This window comes from Haemorhous mexicanus, chromosome 6 (assembly GCF_027477595.1).
Source record: "Haemorhous mexicanus isolate bHaeMex1 chromosome 6, bHaeMex1.pri, whole genome shotgun sequence".
Taxonomy (NCBI): Eukaryota; Metazoa; Chordata; class Aves; order Passeriformes; family Fringillidae; genus Haemorhous; species Haemorhous mexicanus.
In genome coordinates, this window is record NC_082346.1 from 18,844,951 (window position 1) to 18,865,170 (window position 20,220).

The 20,220-nt window shown below is 42.9% G+C and overlaps 1 protein-coding gene across 4 annotated transcripts in view; it reads left to right on the plus strand.

Annotated features, from left to right (window-relative positions):
- The window catches only part of MOB2 (MOB kinase activator 2), a 108,879-nt gene that overhangs the window by 71,409 nt on the left and 17,250 nt on the right, over positions 1–20,220 (plus strand). Inside the window, exon 1 of one of the 4 annotated variants that reach the window (XM_059849079.1) lies at positions 8,024–8,207. The exons of 2 other annotated variants lie outside the window; for them this stretch is intronic. In XM_059849079.1, the coding sequence (XP_059705062.1) occupies positions 8,098–8,207 (110 nt within the window). In that variant the 5' untranslated portion in view covers positions 8,024–8,097. Of the gene's footprint in view, positions 1–8,023; positions 8,208–13,044; positions 13,281–20,220 lie in introns of those variants that run through there. One more of the 4 variants, XM_059849078.1, reaches the window with a different exon arrangement.

Consider the following 20,220-nt stretch of genomic DNA (forward strand, 5'->3'; position numbering starts at 1 on the left):
GGGTTTGGCTGTGGAACTGGGGAAGAGACTTATTTGGCAAAGCTCATACAGAATAGTCTTGGTAGAAACAGTAGTATCCTTTCCTCAGTTTCTGTCCAGTACCTTAAGTGTGACTTTTCTTTTGTCTGAGGGCAGGCAAGGCTAATTCTCTTACTGCATTACTAAAACATGACAAATGGCAATCTTGTCTAACCAGAACAGCAAAGCTTTTCTGTCAGCCAGTGCTTTTGCTTCCTAGTAAATAAACATTCATTCAAGTGTTCTAATGGACTTTGGGGGGAAAGATGAAAATGTAGCCACAGAACAAATTCTAGGCAAAATGGAAATTTAAAGCAAGACAGCATCAGAAAAGCATCCTATACACCAGTATTGCTCAATGACAGATGTGTGCTTAATGATGTTAATTTAAACCCGTGTCTCTCCATGATTGGCTGAAACTCAGGGCTATTTCACTGTATATTCAAACTTCTTCCTTGATCAGATGAGAGTTGGGTTAATTTCCTTTATTTTATGGTGTCTCAGCAGTGCAAGCCTGTCACAGTAACAAGAATACTTGTGTCGTGTAAACTGATAATCTAGCTGAAGTTTGGAAGGCAATTCTGTTATAAGTAGACCCTTTCATGACCTCTGTAAGCTTCCAGGAGGTTCATTTTAAAAAACAGCTCTCAAATATTCTGAGCCTAAAATGGTGATGTGATGGTTTGAGATAATTTAAGTACTTCTGTTTTGTATTATCTTTGTATAACAAAGTGATGTTTTCCATAAATTTTCTCCTTTTGGGTGGGTTTTTTCGTTTGTTTGGTTTTTTTTTTTGGTTTGGTTTGGTTTTTTTTGGTTTTTCACTACTGCCATGATTTTGCTCAGTGGCTTAGCTTGCTTTTGGAGAAACGTTAGAAACAATGAACATATACAACCTAACAATCCTGTGTGTACACAAGCTCTTTTTATTCTACCAGCTCCTCATTAAACTAGGCCAGTGCACTTCCAGAATATATTAGTGCAGAGCCTGAAAAAGCATGTATGGTAGCCTTAGCCTTATATTGTATTATTCTGCCACTCTTTGTCCAAATCTGTCCAGAATTTGTAGGAGGGGGTTGGTCTCAAGACCATATATGATCATGCTGGGTTTTGTAAAACACTAGAAGTTCTACATCATCAAAGTATTCCAATCAAATGGGTAAGTGAATAGCTCTGAAGCCATTTTCTTCTTCAGAAAATAAGAGCATTAAAACTTGAGGCAGTATTTGTGTAAGAAGTTTTAGGAAAACACTAAGCAGGCTACTGATGCTATGCAGTTTTGTGTGGCCATCACTAATAAGTATTTATGTCCCACTTGCTCTCTTGCAGGCGCAGCCAAGACTGCTGTGAGGGTGTTGTGGGTTCTTGTGTACAAGATTTTTACTATAGCCAAGTGTCAGGAATTGTCCTATAAAACTTCAGGGTTTTTTCCCCAGTAAATTTGCACATCTCTCATTTAACATGCTGAATAAGAATTGTTAATATTTTCAAGTGGCTTGAAACACTTAGCAATGTTTGAGGTTTGAGGATTCCTCAAAGGCAAGATCTTCACGCTTTTGCTTCCACAACTGTTTTGAAACAGCAGCAGTGAAACGTGAGCTGTGCCAAAGCCTTGGTGTGTGTGCATGTGTGTGTGTGTGCATCCCAGTGTCCATGGGTCCTTGGCTGGCACCCTGACTGAACAGGTTTTACTGGGAAGTGGCCCCTCCTCCGGGCTGAGCTGCCCAGCGCAAACACTGCTGGGACTCACGCCTTTGCTGAGCGCCGGCTGGAAACGTCTTCACCAGGATCATAAATCTGAACTATTTCAGGTTGTAGCTTAGGAACTTTATGACATTGTTTACATGGCTAAATCTGTGCTGTGGGCCTGAGCAGTATTAAGAAATCACATTAGCTTGGATGAAGCATCTCTGTGTTGAGTGTGGAATGCAAATTTGTACCGGTCTGAGCGTGAAGAAAGTTAATTTTGTGACGTCTGGATTTTGTGGTCCTGCTTTTCAGAAGTAGTAGCTAAGGAGTTATTCTGTAAATGCCAGGAATTACAACAAATAGTTTCTCATTACATAATGTAAGCTCTGTGTGTTATATTTTGTAATGTATGCCTGGGGAAAAATCTCATAGAATAAATTTCATGCTTAATTCGTGAATTGTTTTTTTCCTTGTGCTGTCATCTAAATGTGGCATTACCAGATAAAATCATTTACTGTACTGAAATGAAGCCATTCTTAGCACCAAAAAGGAGGGAAACTTTTATTTCCTTTGTGTCTCTCCATCTGTCTGGGAAAACTCTGCAAGTTCACTCCCAGCATCTCCCTTTTTTCCTTCTGTGGCTTTCCCACCCAAGCATAGATAGTCCTGACCAATAACACTGCTGCCACAGATACCCTCCTTTCCTGTGCTGATTACACCTTTGACTCCTTAGTCCAGAGTTTTGTGCCAATTTGCAATTAGGATTTAATTTTCCATGCCATATTTACCCAAGTCTGTAGAAACAGTAGTTGTGTTGTAAAACTTACAGGGAGAGTTCTGTATATATGTAACAAGTAGTTCTGAATATATTAAACAATCCCCGGGGGAGACTTTTTAGCCAAGTTTTAGAAGTTTTACCTCTTTATATGGAGCTTGAGGTTCAGTGTATTTGGGGGAGGAAAAGAAAGAACAGAAGTCTTTCATTTTAGCTTTTCTGTATCAAATGCATACTGCATAAACGCTTCCCTGGAGTGAAGCCTAGCTAAACTTTAAAATTGGGGCAAGAAAAAAAAAAAAAGGAATGGTAATATGTGAGATGAAGTTGTCACTTGTATTATCTCTGGGAAGGAACTAACAGCAGCTGCAATGGTAGAAATTCAGCATCTCAGTTCTTACAGTGTGCTGTAAGAACCTGTGCAGCCCATCAGCAGGTACTCTGCTTAATAAGGTTTCTTCTTTTGACTTGCTTGGTGAGATGCTTGTGTTGAAAGACATTTTTGGGCATTCAAAAGGATAAATGCATTAGCTTCACTGTCACACCTTCAGTCATTTGTGTTTTCTTCTCACCCTTTTCCCCTGTTTCTGAAAGAACAAAAGGGATTTCACCCTTGCTGACACAGATGTTGTGTGTCATTCCAGCCCCAGTGTCACCTGCAGCTATTACTAGGTGTTTGCTAAGCACACTTTATCTCTGTGGAAGACAGTTAATGAGGGTGAAGGATTTGAGCTCTATAATTGCAAATATTTTCCAGTTTATTGTTCCTGTATATAGCAGTGGTGAATGTACTGTTTTGCAAACTGGGATGAGGAAAATGCTCTGCCTCCTGAGGCTGTGCCGTGGTGGTGTTTTACTCCACTGGAATTAACTCTGTAGGAAAGGTACTGTATAGGGACTGCTTCATCCTCACTGAAACAGGCTGCTGTAGGATGGTGTACAACAACTTAGTACATACAGCAAAGAACCTTTGTGGCTGAAAGCAGGGGAAGCTCTAAGCAGAATGAAGTAATACTAGAACTTGCCTAGGACTCAGAATAACTTTTAATAAAATAAATTATTTTTATATATAGTGGTAAGTTTCAGGGTTTCTGCAAACTGATGTTTCACTCCAACTCCATGGCAATTCTTGGACTCAGAATCTGCTTGCCTCAAACTTGCATGAACAGCTGCACAGGAAACAAGTGTCCTTTCAGTGTGTGCTTTCAGAGGCCTTCTGTCATTTTAGGTGGGCTGACTCAAGAGGACTGGCTGAAATGCAGGTGATAAAAATGAACTCTTTGCTCTGTTTCAGATTACCTCTTCATGTAGAGTCTGAGTGTGATCATCCCACCCTTTATTTATAGTGCTCAGGTATTAGTTCAGTGCTGGTAGAGTTGAGTGTCTCTTGTGGAGCTGCTTCCTTCAACACATTCATGTTCTTCATCTCTCATCCATACACACTTGCTGAACCTGGCTTAACTTGACATTTGGGATTTTAGAACAGTAGATGCACCTACACACTTGTCAGAAATACAATACCTTTGAGATCATGATTTCTCTGTTCGGTACATACAGCAGCACTCTTTCCTTTTCCTTTGCTTTTTTTTTTTTTTTTTTTTTTTTTAAACTAAGTTAAGTGGTATTTGATGAACCCTTGCTTCTTCTCACTTTGTGCATCCCTTCCAAAAAGCCTTAGTTTTTTTTTTTTTTTTTGAGTTCCCACTGAAGCTTTACTGATATTTTGAGCTGATTTGCTTTTCTTGCTGCTGCAAAGGATTGTTTCTCATGTTATGGATGAGGTGAGAATACTGTGTACCCTTTTTTTTCTCTCTGCCCGCTTTAGAAAAAACACCCCACAGTATTGAAAAAGCCAAAGATGATTGCAGGATAGACACTGAGTTGTCATTATTTTCAGAGTTTTTAATAAAACAGCAAATGTAGGCACCTTGTCACTTAAAAATGTGCTGCTCTTAAAGCTCCGTCTTTTATGCACAAACTTTCTGCACTGTGTGTGGCCAGGAAGACTTATTGCTCCTGCTATTATCTCAAGAGTGGAGCTGAACACATACCTTTAAAATCTATTTTCCCCTTCACTCTGACCACTCCAAACTGCTTTCTGATACTGAGACAACTTGTCTTCAGGCTGTCTTCTGTCCCAAATCCACGCCTGTAGTGCTGATACTGAGCAGAGCTGCTCGTGCCATCTGCTGCTGTGTGAGGATGACAAAATGGAGAGCAAATGTAATCTTGTATAAATACAGCTTAGAGGCAAGCTAAAGGATAAAATGTTCTCATTGCTGATTTTCAGTCATTCCAGACACCTGGGAGTGCTCTGTGAGGTAACTGGAAAGGGTACTTGGCTAGGTGGTATCAGAGCACACTAAAGTCAAACAAAAGGGCTAATGAGCTTGCAAAATTGAAATGTTATATGTCAGACAGGGACACACAATAAAATTCAGCTTAATTTAAAACAGGACTTTGCAGTCTGATGCTACAAAGCTTCATTTCTATGCATATAAATGCCGAATTGTACCTTTTTTTTTTTCCTCCCTTGACGTTGTTTGTTTGTCTGGGCTGAATACAACTCCCTTTCTTTGCCAATGTCCAAGTACCAGAATACATCCCTGTGGTGGCTGCATTACATGTACTTTTTATGGAATGGTAAAAGGGGCAAATAAGTATATAATGGTTAACTGCTGCTTATAACAACATTATAAACACAAAGCATTATTCATAAAATTTATAAATATCATTCCTTGGCTTGGTAGTTGGGATCAGTCTAGAAAGCTTTCCATCAGTGTGTTGCTAGCACATGTAGTCATGTGTAAGTGAGGAGAAATGGGGTTCTCCTCTTCCCAAGGCCCTGCTGTGCCCTTCCTCTGTGCCTCTGGTGATGTCACTGTTTTGCTGATGTGTCTGTAGATGCAGTGCAAGCGGTGAAGCTCTTTGTAGGTCCATTCACAGCTATTCCTCTTAACGTTAAGTCATGATTTCAATACACAACGCTCCCTGTCTGGTGGGTAAGGCACTTGCTAGAAGCAGTTCTCCAGTGCTGAAGCACACTTGTACTAAGGTGCAACACTTGTTACATGAAAAGGATGTTGAGGAAGTAAGTGAAAAAGAGGCTTCTGATGAATGTAAATAGGCAGGATTTCAGATGGCTGCAGACACACCCTTAAGGAAGTGTAGATATGCATCCTTCCAAATATGCAGAGGTGGAGATTAGACCAGCAGCTGTGTTCAAATAAACACTCCTTGTAGATGGAGTACTCTTCTTTCTGGGTGAAGGAGCTCTCAAATAAACCCATTTCTGTGTTCTAAATCTTGTGAAAAGTTGTAAGAATCTGTACTGCACATGTGGTTTAAATTATTTGTGTTGGTGCCATATAAATAAAGTGTGCATGCCTAAGTTGTACTTCCTATAATAATGTGATTTTTATTGTTTTGAAGCATTTAAAATTGACTTAGACATGCTGGGTTTTCCCTCAACTTGCATAAAATCTGTATTACAGGTAAACTGTAGCAGGTAGTTTATCAAAACAGAGGATACTGCTTGAATAGAGGAAAACTGATAGGTGCCACAGAGACATGTGGTTGAGGAAAGGGAAAGAAAAATGCTGAGTTGATGTGGAAGCTAGCAGAAGAGAGAAATAAGCCATTTATTTGCACCAAAGCAAAAAGTGATCAGGTTTGAAAGTTGTGTTTCAGTCAATATTTTGGTTTTACCAGAAGAGGATCAGTTCCTAACCTGCATGAGATCACTGAACCTCCATCTCTGAAGAGCCACTGTTTTGGAGTCAGAGTCACGGAGAGGCTAACTTTCCTAATACAACTGTAGTACCACAGAGCTGTATTTATTTTGGTTTTACCCCTGGATTTTTCTTTAATTTACTTTGGATAGACAGACTTTTATTAAAACTTAAGCTGCTTTATATCACAGGCTTGTTGTTTTTAAGGTGGTTCTTTAAAAAACTAAATTCTCTCTGCACATTTCACTAGTGGACAAAGCAAGGGCAGCTGCCCTTTTGGCAGGTGCCCATCCTCCATTTGCCAGGACTCTTGCTTCATAATGTTCATAATGTTACTGTCACAAGTTGCTCTTGCTTGGGGAAAAGGTTGACAGGGCATCAGATTTTTCACAGTTGGATGATCTCCTGGATGAAGCACCAGGATTCAGTGTGGAAAACTGAGCTGTGTTCAGCTGCAGGCTTCCTGTGTGCTATCAGTGAAGTCATTAAAACTCCATCTTAAGTGGATTGTACAGTGGGAATCAAAATACCTCCTGCTTCACAGGGGTGAGGAGGCCTAACTTGGACATGGAACTACAAGTGCTTAGCTGACAAACACCCCTGCCTGGGTAGATGCTTTGGGACTGAGCAGCAGCACATTCTTCCTTCAGGTTGCATCACGGGGCTGCGGTTTCTGGGTTTTGTGCAAACAGCAGCCACGTTCTGGCCTGCTTTGAGCAGGTGATGCCAGGTTGGTGGCAGCAGCAACGTCACAGTTTGTGCTAAGCTGAATTCAACAAGCTGTTTACCTTCTCTTTACAGGGGAAAAGGCCTGTTCAGTAGGCAAACTGGAACACTTGGCTATACCCTGAATGGGGAATTGCCCCTTCTGATTACAGCCAGTCTTGCAGGTGCACGTCAAATGGCAAACCCACTGTTTTCCTGAGGTGTCCTGGGCCAGACTTCAGTGTGTCAGAATAAGTAATATCCTCAAGACTTGCAGTTCTAGTCACATTATGCTACACCTGTCACATTTTTTGTTGTGATCTGGCTCTAAGTGCTCTATCTGCAACCAGTGGGCACAGCTGCCTGTCCAAAAGGGGTGTGGACTGGTGTTCACACGGCATGGCAAAGGAGTTGGACATGCAGTGCCTTTCCTAGGTCTGTTAGGAAAACACATGGCCAAGTGGTTTGGCAAAAGTGAAGGTGGGTCACAATGGACCTTGTGTTTGGGGACACTGCTTAATCACTCATCCTCTGCGGACCATCACCCAAGTGCTTCGCTCTTAACTCTGGTCACAATGGCAAGTCATCTCTTGCTGTTTCTAGCCGTCTTCTTCAGCCTTCCTCGGTTGGGTTGCCATGCACTATATAAGACTGTCTGTAGCTCTGGTAGCCCATGCCCTAGCGTGCCACACAGAGTACCGAGAGCAGTGCAGACCCTTGCTCACAAAAGGCATCACTATTCCCGTTTCAGACCGGGAGTCCAGCCTGGCCCCTTTGCGGACGGGGCCCGTAGTGCAGACAGCGAAGCGGAACGTTTGCCCCGTGTCCTGCTCCGTCAGGCCTTGCTTATTCTCGGGCTGCCAAAAAACGGGGCGGAGGACTGCACTGTCGGTGCTGGTCCTGGTGCTGGGCAGCCGCGCTCTCCCGCGCCGGCCCTGCCCGGGGTTGAGTAACGCGGCCGGGCCGCGCTGCCCGTGCGGCCGCAGCGCCGAGGGGCGCGGGGGCGGCGCCGGGCCCTGCTCGGGCCGGTTCGGGGCCGGGCGGGGCGGGCGAAGGAGCCGCGGCACCGCCCGCCCCCAGCGCCATTGGCGGGGCCGGCCCGGCGGGGGCGGGCGGCCGGGACGGCGGCGGGGAGCCCGGGCCGAGCAAGCCGCGATCGCCGCTCCGCACCGCCGTACCATGGTGGGGGATCACTGCAGCCTCCCCGGTGAACGGCCCGTGCTCGCCCAGAGTCCCAAGCCCGGATTAAGCTGCAAGATGGTCCTGCAGGCGGTGGGCAAAGTGCTGCGGTAAGGACGGGTCCAGCGGTGGCCGTGGCGCCGGCAGGGCAGGGCAGGGCGGCTGCCCACGGGGCATCCCGGCAGAGGAGGGAGCTGGAGTGAAAACTCCGGCCGGGGCGACGGGCGCTCCTGAGCCCCGCTCCTCTCTGGAGGAAGGAGGGAGGCTGCCTTTGGCTCCCTCTGGATCTTGAGTAGCGATCGGAGAGGCTGGAAGTTGGAACAGCAGTAAGCGCTGGGAGAGGAATGTTTGTTCACCCTTAATACGGCAGTCGGGTTTTGTTTGCGCTTTCATGAGAACTGAGTTTCCAGGACGTAATCAGACAGTGAAGGTCCTGGCTTGCCTGAATAAGGAGTCTGACCAAGATGCTGCATATGCTTTGGCAAGTCTTCTACAGAAATGTTGTAAGATGAGGGGGAAAAATTGCTCATGCAGCTCAGAAGGGCTTGTGTGAACACTGAGACGTGGATGACTACTGAGACCAAAACCAGACTGTTTGGCAAAGGATATGCAGTAATTTGATTCGAAGGAGTTCTGACCCGTTCTGGCTGGTAGGGAAAAACGTCACCACAAATATTAGGATTAGGAGCCTCGTTCTTCAACAACTGCAGCTTTTTTAGTTTGGTTGTATTCAGATATTTTTTCTGGAATCTGTGGAGAGCTGCAGTGCTGCTCCAAAAAGGAGCCTTGTTCCTCCAGCATAACTTTATTTGGCAAGCTTTCGTTCGTCCCCGTTTCCTACTGTCTGTTGCCAATTGTTAAATGTTTGTCAACAGAAACATTATCCCTCTCTTCCTCTGTTGACTCATGTCTCTCCCCAAGCGAGTTTAAGGGAGCCATTTATTAAAGCAGAATGTTCTGATCACAAAGCGGCTGAGCCATGGCTGGAACTTCAGCTAGAGGAGTTCGCTGAGCTTGAAGCAGCAACCTTGGTGGGAACAGCTGCTTAGATTTTCTCTTAAAGAAGTCCCGTAGTGCAGTTGGGTTTTTTTTCCCTGTTAAAAATACTTTCCCCTAGAAAACATTAGTTTAAAGAATCGATGTTTCTCTTTCAGCTTTTTAATTAGTTTAACGTCCCTTCTTTGCATTTTTGGGGGACAGCGTGTCTATAATTCAATACGGTGTTACACAGCTGGTCATATCATAAAATCCTTTGGCCAGCGACTTGCTATTCATGATGTGAACCTTTTGAAGTTTTTGGTAGCTGTTCTATTGGCAGCACTCCCAGATGTAAATAGATGGGTGCCTCTGTAGGGAAGAATTGCCAAACCTTTTGTTAAGCATCCATGGCTGTTTATTTTAAACTATAGGTAAGTTCCTGTGACTTAGAAGTGAAACATATATTTTTAATTTGTTCAGTGCACGCTTTTTAAAAAATTGGAACATTAACCTCAGCCTTTCTCCTCCTACTGGTGTGTGTGCAGAAATTGTGCATAGTTTTGCTTTTCTTCTGAGATTGATTTTCGATGTGTACTATAAAACTGTTGTGAAAGCAGTTTTATTAAGCAGAAAATATTGTTGTCACACATTATGATATGTTTTGGACTCATGAATTAATAGCACAACTTTATTTTGTTGAGCTAGATGGGAGTGATTATTGTTTTGTAGTTAAATGTTCTTTTAATTGTGTCTTTTTTTTTTTTCTGGGTTATCTCCTTTTACTCGTGGTTAGAGAGAAATGGGAAATCACAAAAACTTTTTTAGATGCCATACGGGTTTTCTTATTTCTTCTCTTGAATCTGCTTCAGATGCCTTATCTCACTTTACGTGTTTTACGTTATCTTGCTTTGTTCTGTAAAACATAAACTCATCCTGTTCTGTAAAGAGCTCGGGCACTGGTGAGGAGCCAGGTAAATACTACATCCAGTCAAAGTTCCCTTACTGCAGAAATGGGGTATTAGTGCTTCAGGGTGGAATTTCTCTGAACAGGGGCACCCACAGCTGAGCTTTGTCCATCTTATTGTTGGTAGAAAAGAGCAGGGACCTTAAATGTCCTTTGTCTGAATGCAGAGGTGCAGTGCCTGCAATGACAGAGTGACCACCTCACGTGGTAATACTTAAGTTGTAGTCATAAGAAGTTAAATGAGATGTATCCCAAGTTACTGTAATATCTTGCCATCTCCTTCAGAGGAAACGTGTCAAATACCGCTTCTAAGCTTGGCCACCTGGAACTGCTGATGGAGTTTTTTGCGGTCTATATAATGCTAAACTCTGTATGATACAGAGTAATTTTTCTTCTGTTGATCGGGCCATTGCCAGTGGCTTGGTGATGAGGTCAAAGGATATCTTGCCTGTGCACAGCCTGGTGTTATGAGCAGCCCCCACTGCATTTTAGGCCCTTTTCTCTGACCTAAAAGGGAACTGTCATGATCACAATTTCCTCCCAGTCTTCCACAGCCTGCCAAGGAATTGCAGAAATTCACACAGGACAAGGGATAGGATGCCTGTGTTCACTCTAAACTGCCTCCACTGCTGTCTCTCTGCTGCTTGTGAATTATAAAGCTCAGGTGTTCTTGTGCAGCAGTTAATCGGTTTGATTTCCTGCATAGCAGATTTGTTGTGTTATTTATGCTGAGTGTGAGTAGTTACTCTCAGTAGGTCCAGCTCCTCCTGCCTGCTGGGTGCTGTGTGTGCCATACTAGCAGTAACAGCTGCCAGAGGAGGAATCAATACACCCAGGAAACGAGGAGGGAGGTGTGAGGAAGCAGCAAGACTTCATGAGAAAAGCAGTCCTGAGAACCTGAGAAGAGTTTAAAAGAGCTTGGGGGAAAGACAGCTGAACCAGAAAGGGGGAGAAAATGTAACAAAAGCAACAGATGTGTTCTCAGTCTTTCTAATTAATGTTTTATGAAAGCCACGGTTAGGTTTATTGCTCTTTTAAATTATTAGTGATTCAGCTATGAAGAACTCTGGAGATGCTTGTATCTTTCATCATATTGGTTAGTAAACTGTGTTTAACACTCAGGGATGGGATCAAGGCTGCGCACTTGTGATGATTAAAAATATTGAGACACCAGTAGAAAAGTGTCAGCTCCCCTTTAAATTAGTCACAGCATAGCTGAGAAGTCCCTTAACGTGGTGTTTAATTTCATTTCACTTCATATGGTTTTTAAAATATGTTAATGTATTTTTTTCCCTTTTCTGTAACAAATTCTGCTATTATTTAGCCCATAGTTAGAGAGGAAGAAAAACCTAAAATGGGTGCTGTTTTTTGTTATTTTGATTTCTTTGAGTTAGTGGTTCTTGAGAGACATGGAAGGAGAAAGGGGAAAGAGTATAATGTCAAAACTTGGAATACTATTCTGTTTTTTAGCATTTTTTCATTAATTGTCCGAGTTTCTTGTGGCACCATGGATTCCTGTCAGCTTCCTTGCAGAGGTCTGTGTTTTACTGGCCTCAAGCAGCACAAGTGGAAGGAAGACTCAGGTTCCTGGGATCTCTCCTATTTTTGGTCCCAGTGGGTAACAGAGCCAGCCATAAGCATTTTTCAGAGCCACATACTGCTGAGTTCAGGACAAAATGTTCACTGCCTGTGCCAGTGCCTGAGTCCTGGTGCAGATGCTCAGTGTGCTTGCAGTGCTGTGACACTGGGTCCTGTGCTGGCAAGTTTCAGAGGCTGTTCCCCGTGCAGCTTCCTTTTAAGTCTCCAGTGGAACTGAGTCCCTCTGAGAGAGTTGACTTTTAATCAGGGATACAGTGGTAGGAAAGAGGAATGATGCAGGCTACAGAGTTGTGATGTCACTGTGTAACGTCTTTTGGTAAATTACAGTATGGTTTATATGTACACACTGTCCTGGATTACTGTGGAAATAGATAAGTTAAACCTCCCCTTTCTCATCTGAGCCTCCCTTTTACAGCATTGTACAGGCATTGATTTGGATACCAACTAAAAATAAAACAACCAACCCCACTCTTTTTTGGGTAAGCGCTTTTCAAGTGTGTAGTTGCTTGTCTTCAGTGATAGGGTGATAATGATTGTTTCATTTGGATAAATTAGCAAGTTTGAGTTGGCATTCTGGATGCTGCTATGTATTTTTATAGCCAGCACTCAAAAATTTTTGAAAAATTTAATTCCTTCTCTATTTCTCAAATCATAGCAAGATGAAGAAGAAACCAGTTTGATATTGTATTCTGGTTTTTAGGTGATCGTGAAAGGTTGTCTTGTGTTCATGAACCAGGACATAAATGGTAGGAGCAGAGAAGCTTCTCCTCTGCTGCCTGGACTCCCATGGCTGAAGACAGCTGTTGTCTGTGACACTTGTGTGTATCACCAGGACTAAAGCAAATATTTAAAAAATCAATCCTGTTTTATTCTAATTTTTTAATAATTTAGTCTGGTTCACAGTATTAGAAAGTAATTAGAAGAGCCTTGTTTAACACTAGCTAATCTGATTAATGCAAAAGCCTGGGACAGAGGAGAAGGGAGGGAGGACAGTATGCAGGGAAAGGGGCTTACAGGCAAAATGCTCTTCAGAGCCACGTTGGCTATTTTTATCCTGTTTTTTTTCTTTCTCCCTCCCACAATTTTCCATTGTACCGAAATAGTTCAAAATGTTTGGTTCAGGGCAACTGACATCACTAGTTGTCATGCTGTGTCCTGCTGAATATTTCTGTAACAGGAGCTGATTCCTCATACAATGATGGCCTTTTGGGACTCTCAGCTGCTCAGAAAGGACTGGTAACACTCTGGGCAGTAACATCTTGTGCTTTGGCAAGGGGTGACCACGCAGGAGGGACTCTGGTGGCTCTTTTGTGTGAATGGGAGCATGGATGTGCTTGTGGAGATTGCTCTTTGACATGAGTGTTCTGTCCTTGGGACAGAGCTGGTGACAGGAGGGAGGCCTGGGTTGCATTGCCAGCCTGATGGGCTCATCTGGCTGGGATGTGCCTCCTGGAGAGTGTTCCCAGCACACACAGGTAGCAAAGTCTCTTCTGGCTGTAGACACAAAACCTGTAGTGTTCTGCTTGACGTTCATCCCCCCAGCAAGCTGTTGGATACCTCTGGCAAAGCCATGCCGTGGCTGGGGCTCTTGCTGGAGCTCAGGACTTGGAGCTGTGCTCTGCAAAGATGCTGTGTCTCACAGGTGGGTCCAGCATGCCAGGCACTCCTCTGGTTCTTTGGGATAATCCTCTGTGAAGCCTTTGTGAGCATCGCTGAACCACGTGCAGTGTACTACCTTAATGAAGAACTTGGTGTTTTTCTTCAGAGGTATTTACAGCATGGAGTTGTATTTGGGTTATGTGTTCCACATCCTGTGAAGCCATAGCCAGAGGGAGAGCACTGCTAAAATTCTCTGTGTTGAAACAACCCTCTAAGGTGTCTCGAGCTCTTATAGAAAGGGCTCCTGGCCAAGGTTTAATAGCATTTTCCTCTTGTTCAGAGGTAAAAGTATGCTTGCTTCTTTTTTTACTGAAGGTGCCTCCTGCACACTTCACAAAGAATAGATTTGACTATATCCTCAGACTTGTGAACTTATTCACCCTTCTTTTATCTTGTTTTCTTTGTATGCATATAGGATTTCTTCAGATTTTAGCTGCTTCTTTCAGTCTGGAAGATTATTTCATTTATATAGGAGCAAAGCATGAGTGTGCAACATTCATCCTCCTGGGAGTTGACTGCAGTTCCTGGTTTGTCTCTCTTTTTCCTATGTTGCAATAGCCCATGTTTCTGGTGCTGCTCTTTATGGCAAAGTTATCTATTTCACACAATTTCTGTCTGCTGTTCTCTGGGATCTCTAATGTCTGTGCACTCCAAGACCTTTACCAAGTTTTTAGGAGGAAGAAAAAGTCCTCTGTAGGAGAGCTCTTCTCTTGATTTTTTTTGAAGAGGTGTGGTGTTAGGAATGTGATCTCCTATCAGTTGTCCTGTCTCTAAGATGGAGGCAAAGAGGCAAAGGTTTGGCTAAGGAAAAATCTATCTGTTCCTCTGTTGTACATCTTTCTGTGACTACGCCAAAATTGAGTTTGTTAAAGCATTATTTTGTTGAGGGGAATTTTTAAATTCTTTTCTTAATCCCTGCTGCTGTGGGGTTCAACAGAATCTTAACTAAAACATCAGCAAATTGCTGTCAGAGAAGAGATGTTGCATTTCTTTAAAGAGCTGCCAGCACCTAGTCTCTGGAAGGAGGGATTGGATATATGAATTAACCCTTTCTTCCAGCTTTCTGAAGAACAAGCCTGTTTCTTTGAGTGAAAGAAGCCCATTAGCACTGAAGCCAGGTTGCTTGAGTTTGTCCGAAAATTCTGCTCTGTTAATTTTTCAAGTTCTTTTCTGTCTGGTGCAGAAATAAGTTTAGAGGTTGCTTTTGCTCAGACAGCAGGAACACGTGGTAGCAGATGCTCCCCAGGTGAAAGGAACACTGTGGATGTCTGTCTGATTCCTTTTATTTTTAAAAAAAGAAAAATCAGCAGTGAGTGCAGCTGTCCTCAGAAGGGCAGGTAGTGGCACAATATTAAAATTCTTATCTTACTATCTGGAAAAAGTAGTCCTGGCACACCATCCAAAGTACATGGAGTTACTGAAGAAGGAAGGTTTGGGTCTCTTCATTGTTGGTTTATGTAACTTCACACAGAGCTGGGATGACATGAGGTGCACCTTGCTGGCTCCACTCACACCCAGCCAGCCAGATCTGCTCTTCAGTCCAGTGTGTCCACACATCCCAAGCTCAGAGCACCAAAGCCTTACAGGGAAGGTGCTGATTGTCAGCAGGATGCATTTAGCACAGCAGGGAAAAGGAAAATTCTGATAAAGAGGCTTTGCTGATTCCTTCTTTTACAGAGTCCCCAGTTTTGATGTGATTGATAAATTTCTTCAGAATTGTGCAGGGTAAAGATAAAGCTTAGGTCTTGAGGCCACATTCTGTGTGGGACAGAGGGGAAGCTGAAACTGAAATACTTATTTTTCTGTTGCTTTGCAGCATAGAAAGGTTTTTTTCTTGCCTAGGTATATAATTCAAATCATTACATTTTTAAATCCACACCTAACTGTCCCTTGCTTTGAGGAGTGACTCTTGAGTTGAAAAAGCTGGGGCAGAAGCATGGCTTCCCATGGGATTTTGAGGAATGTCTCAGGTGTTGGTCTCACTTCTATCAACTGATCAGTTGCAAATCTCACATGAATAGTTTTTGTCATTGCTCATGCAGCCAAGGGAATGAAACAACTTTAGTACACAGCTGTGCATCTAATTTTAGTATTTGTTTTTGAAAACTACTAGTTTTCCTTAACCAATTTCTTGGTTGTGCTTTCAGCATTTAATTAAAAGACTGAATTTGTATTTTAACAGGTTGTTGGAGATAACACTCCAAGTTTGGGTATAGCTGTGGGTGTTTTCCTGGTTGCTAGTGAATCAGTATGTTTGTAAAGGTTTGTTTCTACTTGCTTTTCAGTCTGCTGTGCTGTATTTGGAAAAGTAATAAATTAGGTTGGGAATCACTGCTGTCCCATTAGCTAATTAACAGGGATCTAACTGTACCAGTAATTAAACTATTACCCACCATAGTATTTTTTTCAATCAGTCGTTCAAATGTTTTTTTACTTTGGCCTATGAATCCATAGTTTGTGTTTTAAGTAGATTTTTTCCTTCCTCTGTTGTACAGAAAAACTACAATGTGATGTTTCCTAAGAAATTCTGAAACAGCTGTGTGCTGTTGTTGACAAAACTGAACAGAGCATTGCATCATTCTGTCAAAAATCTTTAAAAATTAACTGCATGGTTTCACTAGTGAAAGTTTGTACGTGTCATTTGTTGATAATGCTTTGTTTCCTTTTCCCACTGACTTTCTGACCCTGTGAGGAGACACAGAGTCAGAATTTATGTCTTCTATGGACTTCAGTTTTTAAGTTTAACAAGATAGTTCACACAAAGCTGAAAGGCCCTGCTTCTGCCCTCAGGATCTGGTCTAAAACTTGGCAGGAGAGATGGGACTTAACTGAACTGACTTGGGTTTAAATTAAAGCCAAAATATTAACAAAAGGGTGATTTATTTTTTTTTTTAATCTCTGCCATTGAGAAGTGACCTTCACCCATAATATTTTCTAGTGAATAAATTTCCTTCCTTATTAAAATGCTGTGGTTAATTTAAAGTGTAAGAGATGAGTTTGTGGAGCTTGATACAGAGGATGAAAATTTTAGGTGGGGCTGGTTTTGTACATGGATATTTCTTTGCCCAGCCTGCTCAATAACTGATGACTGATAGGTGATTGAATTCCCCCCAGCTGTGTCTCAATGCAGCAAGATGCACATGTTTGTGCTAACACACATGTTTTAACAGTGAGGCAACAGGTGCAGGCATGCAAAAGTGCTTATGAATAGTGAAAACAAGTTAGGCTTTTTTTTTCCCTCATGCTGTGTATCTGAGTTTTTACTGTGTAGTGAAGCTCCTCCAAAGAAAGCTGAGATGTTTGAAGTAGCTGTGTTGGTACCTGTGTTTCAGTGTGCACTCTCAGTTGTGATGTGCCCTAGCACATTTCTGTCTCACTAAACCCCTTTTTTTTAGATGGAAAGCAGACAAAGTTTATGTGAAGGTTTCAGCTGTTGAAGTCCTGCCCACTGTGTGATATAGGTGTTGTTTTCCAAGGTGGATCTGTAGCAGGAAGGCAGGTGCTGGACTTATTTTCAGTCTCTTCCCTACAGAAATAACTAACTTGTCTTCTGATGCAGGAGACCTTTTGTGCCTAAATAGTTGTAGTTTCACATTGCAAGTATGAGATACTATGTGCACCCATCTTCCAATGGGTGGAAGGGTGTAATGTATGTGGATAAGCTTGACCTCCATATCTAACGTGGTTTTGCAGTTGCAGGTTTTCTTTAGGCTACAGTGGTGCATGAATCTAGTCTGTATTGTCAGATAATTTTTGATTGTCATCATACAAGGAGAGCTTGCAAGGCAAGATGGCAGTGAGGAAACAAAACCATTTTTTACAAAGACAAACTTGTCTGCACCCTGGTACTCTCTGAACAGAACGAGCTGTCTGCATTTGTGTATCTTGGGCTATACAGCAAGAAGTCTGATTGCTGAAGCCAGGTTGCCATGGTGAAATAATTCCCAGCAATTAAAGCACAGTTCCATCCTGAAAAGCAACTCTGTGCAAGCCATGTTGTGAAATCCCGCACTTACAAGGCCATGAGGTTTCCAAATCAAATTTGCTTGGTTTAGAAATAAAAAGGTAGCTTTGCAGTGTTCCAGCTCTACAGACTTCATCAGGATTGGGACATAACAGTGCCTTCAGTGATTTATGTGCTCTGGTGGTGAACTCCCTCCCCACAAAGGTGCACCGCAGGGTACTGGATGTGCTCATCTAGAGATAACGAGGCTGTATCAGAGTAGCCAGGAGGAGCAGTTGCTGCCAAAACCTGAATTTAATAATGACGTAAAAGTCAAAATAACTCTGTGTTCCAATAGGAGATTAGAGGATAATAAATCACTGATTAAATTAATAGACATATCAGAAAAGACCCAGGGAATTGATTTGTTAATTGAGATTTTTTTTGTGGCTTTGCTACAGTACATTACATTTTTCTTTGAATTTGGAGAGTTAAAAAACTTTAAAAGAGAGATGAAACTTTTTTTTTTTCCATTACATTGTTTTTCTTTTTTCTCTGCAGGTAGTATTTCTGGCCTCCAGAGTTTCAAATTGTCAAATTGAAAAAAATACTGCTCTGAATATAATTAATTATAATATAAACCTGACAGATCTATATTAGTCTTCCTCAAGAGTGAAAAAGGTGTTAAAAGCCACTCCAAAACTTGATTTCAAATCTTGGTGCAGATCACTTGTTCCCAAGGCTCTGTGGATGACCTTTCCAATGGAGAACATGTAACCAGGCTCTGCAGTTGTCTGCTTTCAGTTGAGAGCAAACTTTCTCCTTTCTCTGTGTGTTTTAATTAGAGAAACATTAAGGTGTGTTGTAGATCTCTGCCTTGGACTGCAGTATTTTTTCTTTTAGAGAAGAAACTATTTATCTCTGCTGGTTTCTAAAGGTCCTTGGAGAACTAGCTGAGATGTAAACATTCACACGTGCAGATATCTGTGCTGAAATGAATCCTGGCCCTGCTGTGTGGCTGCAGTATGGGAGTATATTTACCAGCTGAGGCTATGGAGGAAGCATTTGTGTTGCTTGAATACTAATGGATTTTTCCTCTAAGAGAGGTAAGGATACTGGAGCATCCTTATCTCGGTATTGTGTATGGGCCTGATGGGTTTGGAGTGTTTGCCTGGGGACTGAAATGAGCTGTGTGTTAACAAGACAAAGCCCAGATCTGAACTCCAGCCTGCCTTTTCAGCTGATGAATGGCTGGGCAGAGATGTCCTAAAGAGTCAGCATGGGGTGGCCTCTCCTGTCCCCACACCAGGGTCTGCTCTGAGTGCCATTCCAGGGGAGGAGGAATTGCCAGCACGGAGAATGTACTATGAGACACCTTCTCCAGCGGGGATTTGGGGTTTGCTCTCTTTCTGCTCAGTTTTGGCTTCCTTTCAGACAGTTTTCCAACTTAAAAAGGAGACTTTAAAAAGAACAAAAACAAAAGCCACTCCTCCATGTCATTCCCAGGCTCAGGACTTGAGCACCTCTGACTCAGTGCTCTGCTGTGTGGTTTGTTCTAAGCATTGAGTAAATTAATTGTTACAAGACTTAGTCTATGACCTACTGAATCTCTGTTACCACAGACCTTATTTGGCTCCATGTAGAGATGTTGAAAGTAGGAAAAATTAGTCCTTTTTATTTCCTCTTCCACAAATTACCAGAAATCTGGATTGTAGTAAATTGCTTAAGAAAAGAATCTTGCTGAGCCTTCGTGCTGGCACCTCCTGATTGAGATATGTGAAGGCTTTTTGCCACCGAGGTAGAAGAGGACATTTCAAAATGAAGAACAACTGCATATTGCTTGGATAATTTTGTTTCTTCTGGTGAATTGTTTCATTTAAATTACATCACTGGCTCCTAGAAAAAAATAACCTGTTTGTTTCCCATTGGACATGGCTTCCCTGGTGTCCCAGTTGTGTTGTCTGGAGGGGAACCTGGAGAGGACAAGGACTATGCAGTCAGGAAGCTGGAAACCTCCATTCAGTCTGGGAGGAGGAGTTCTGGCAGGTAGGCCCAGGGAAGAAAGGGAACTCCAGTGCAGCATGTTCCACCACAAGAATGCACTCTGCACATTTTTGTAGCATTAGCTGAGCTGTGGCGTGCCTGGCCCTGCCTCTGCAGCCATTCTTCCCAGAGCTGCATTGGAGACAAGATTGGGGACCCTGGGAGTCTCAGGAGGGGAGTTAATGCCTCTGAGACACCACTGTGGGCAAACACCCAGCTTGTGCTGTGAGGTGATGTGCCAGGGAGGTAAGAAGAATCACAGCTGTCTGGGATGGAAAAGACCCTTGAGGTCATTGAGTCTGCCATTAAACCATATCCACACATCATAAATAGTTCCAGGGACTGGTACTCCACCAGTTCCCTGGGCAGCCAGCTCCAGTGCCTGATAACTCTTTGGGGAAGAAACTTTTCCTAATACACAGTCTATACCTTGAGGCCATTTCCTTTTATCCTGTCCATTGTTAACTGGGAAAAGAGACCTTTTCTTGCTGCAGCCTCCTTTCAGGTAGTTGCAGAGAGTGGCAAGGTAGCCTGAGGCTCCTTTTCTCTTGGCCACACAACCCCAGCTCAGTCAGCTGTTCCCTGGAAGACTTGTGCTCCAGCCCCTTCACCAGTAGGTGGGTGGGCAGTCCTACAAAAGGGCACAGAAAGGCCTGATGTACCAGACATGGCATGCTGCAGGTGCCCCACGTTCTCCTTGCTTTTCCAGCAGCACCAGCTGGAGCTCAGTCTGGCCCTACAGAATGTTTTGGGCTTTCTGTTGAGAAGCAGCATTATGAAATAATGTTATGGCACTTGTCATCCTTAACATGCCTGCCATGCCTTGGCACCGACTGTTTACAGCAGAGCATCCGGAGGCCAAGCAAAGATTCCCTTTTAAGGCAAAGAGCCACTATGAGAATCCCAAAGAAAAAGTTTCCCTGGCATGTAGGGTACA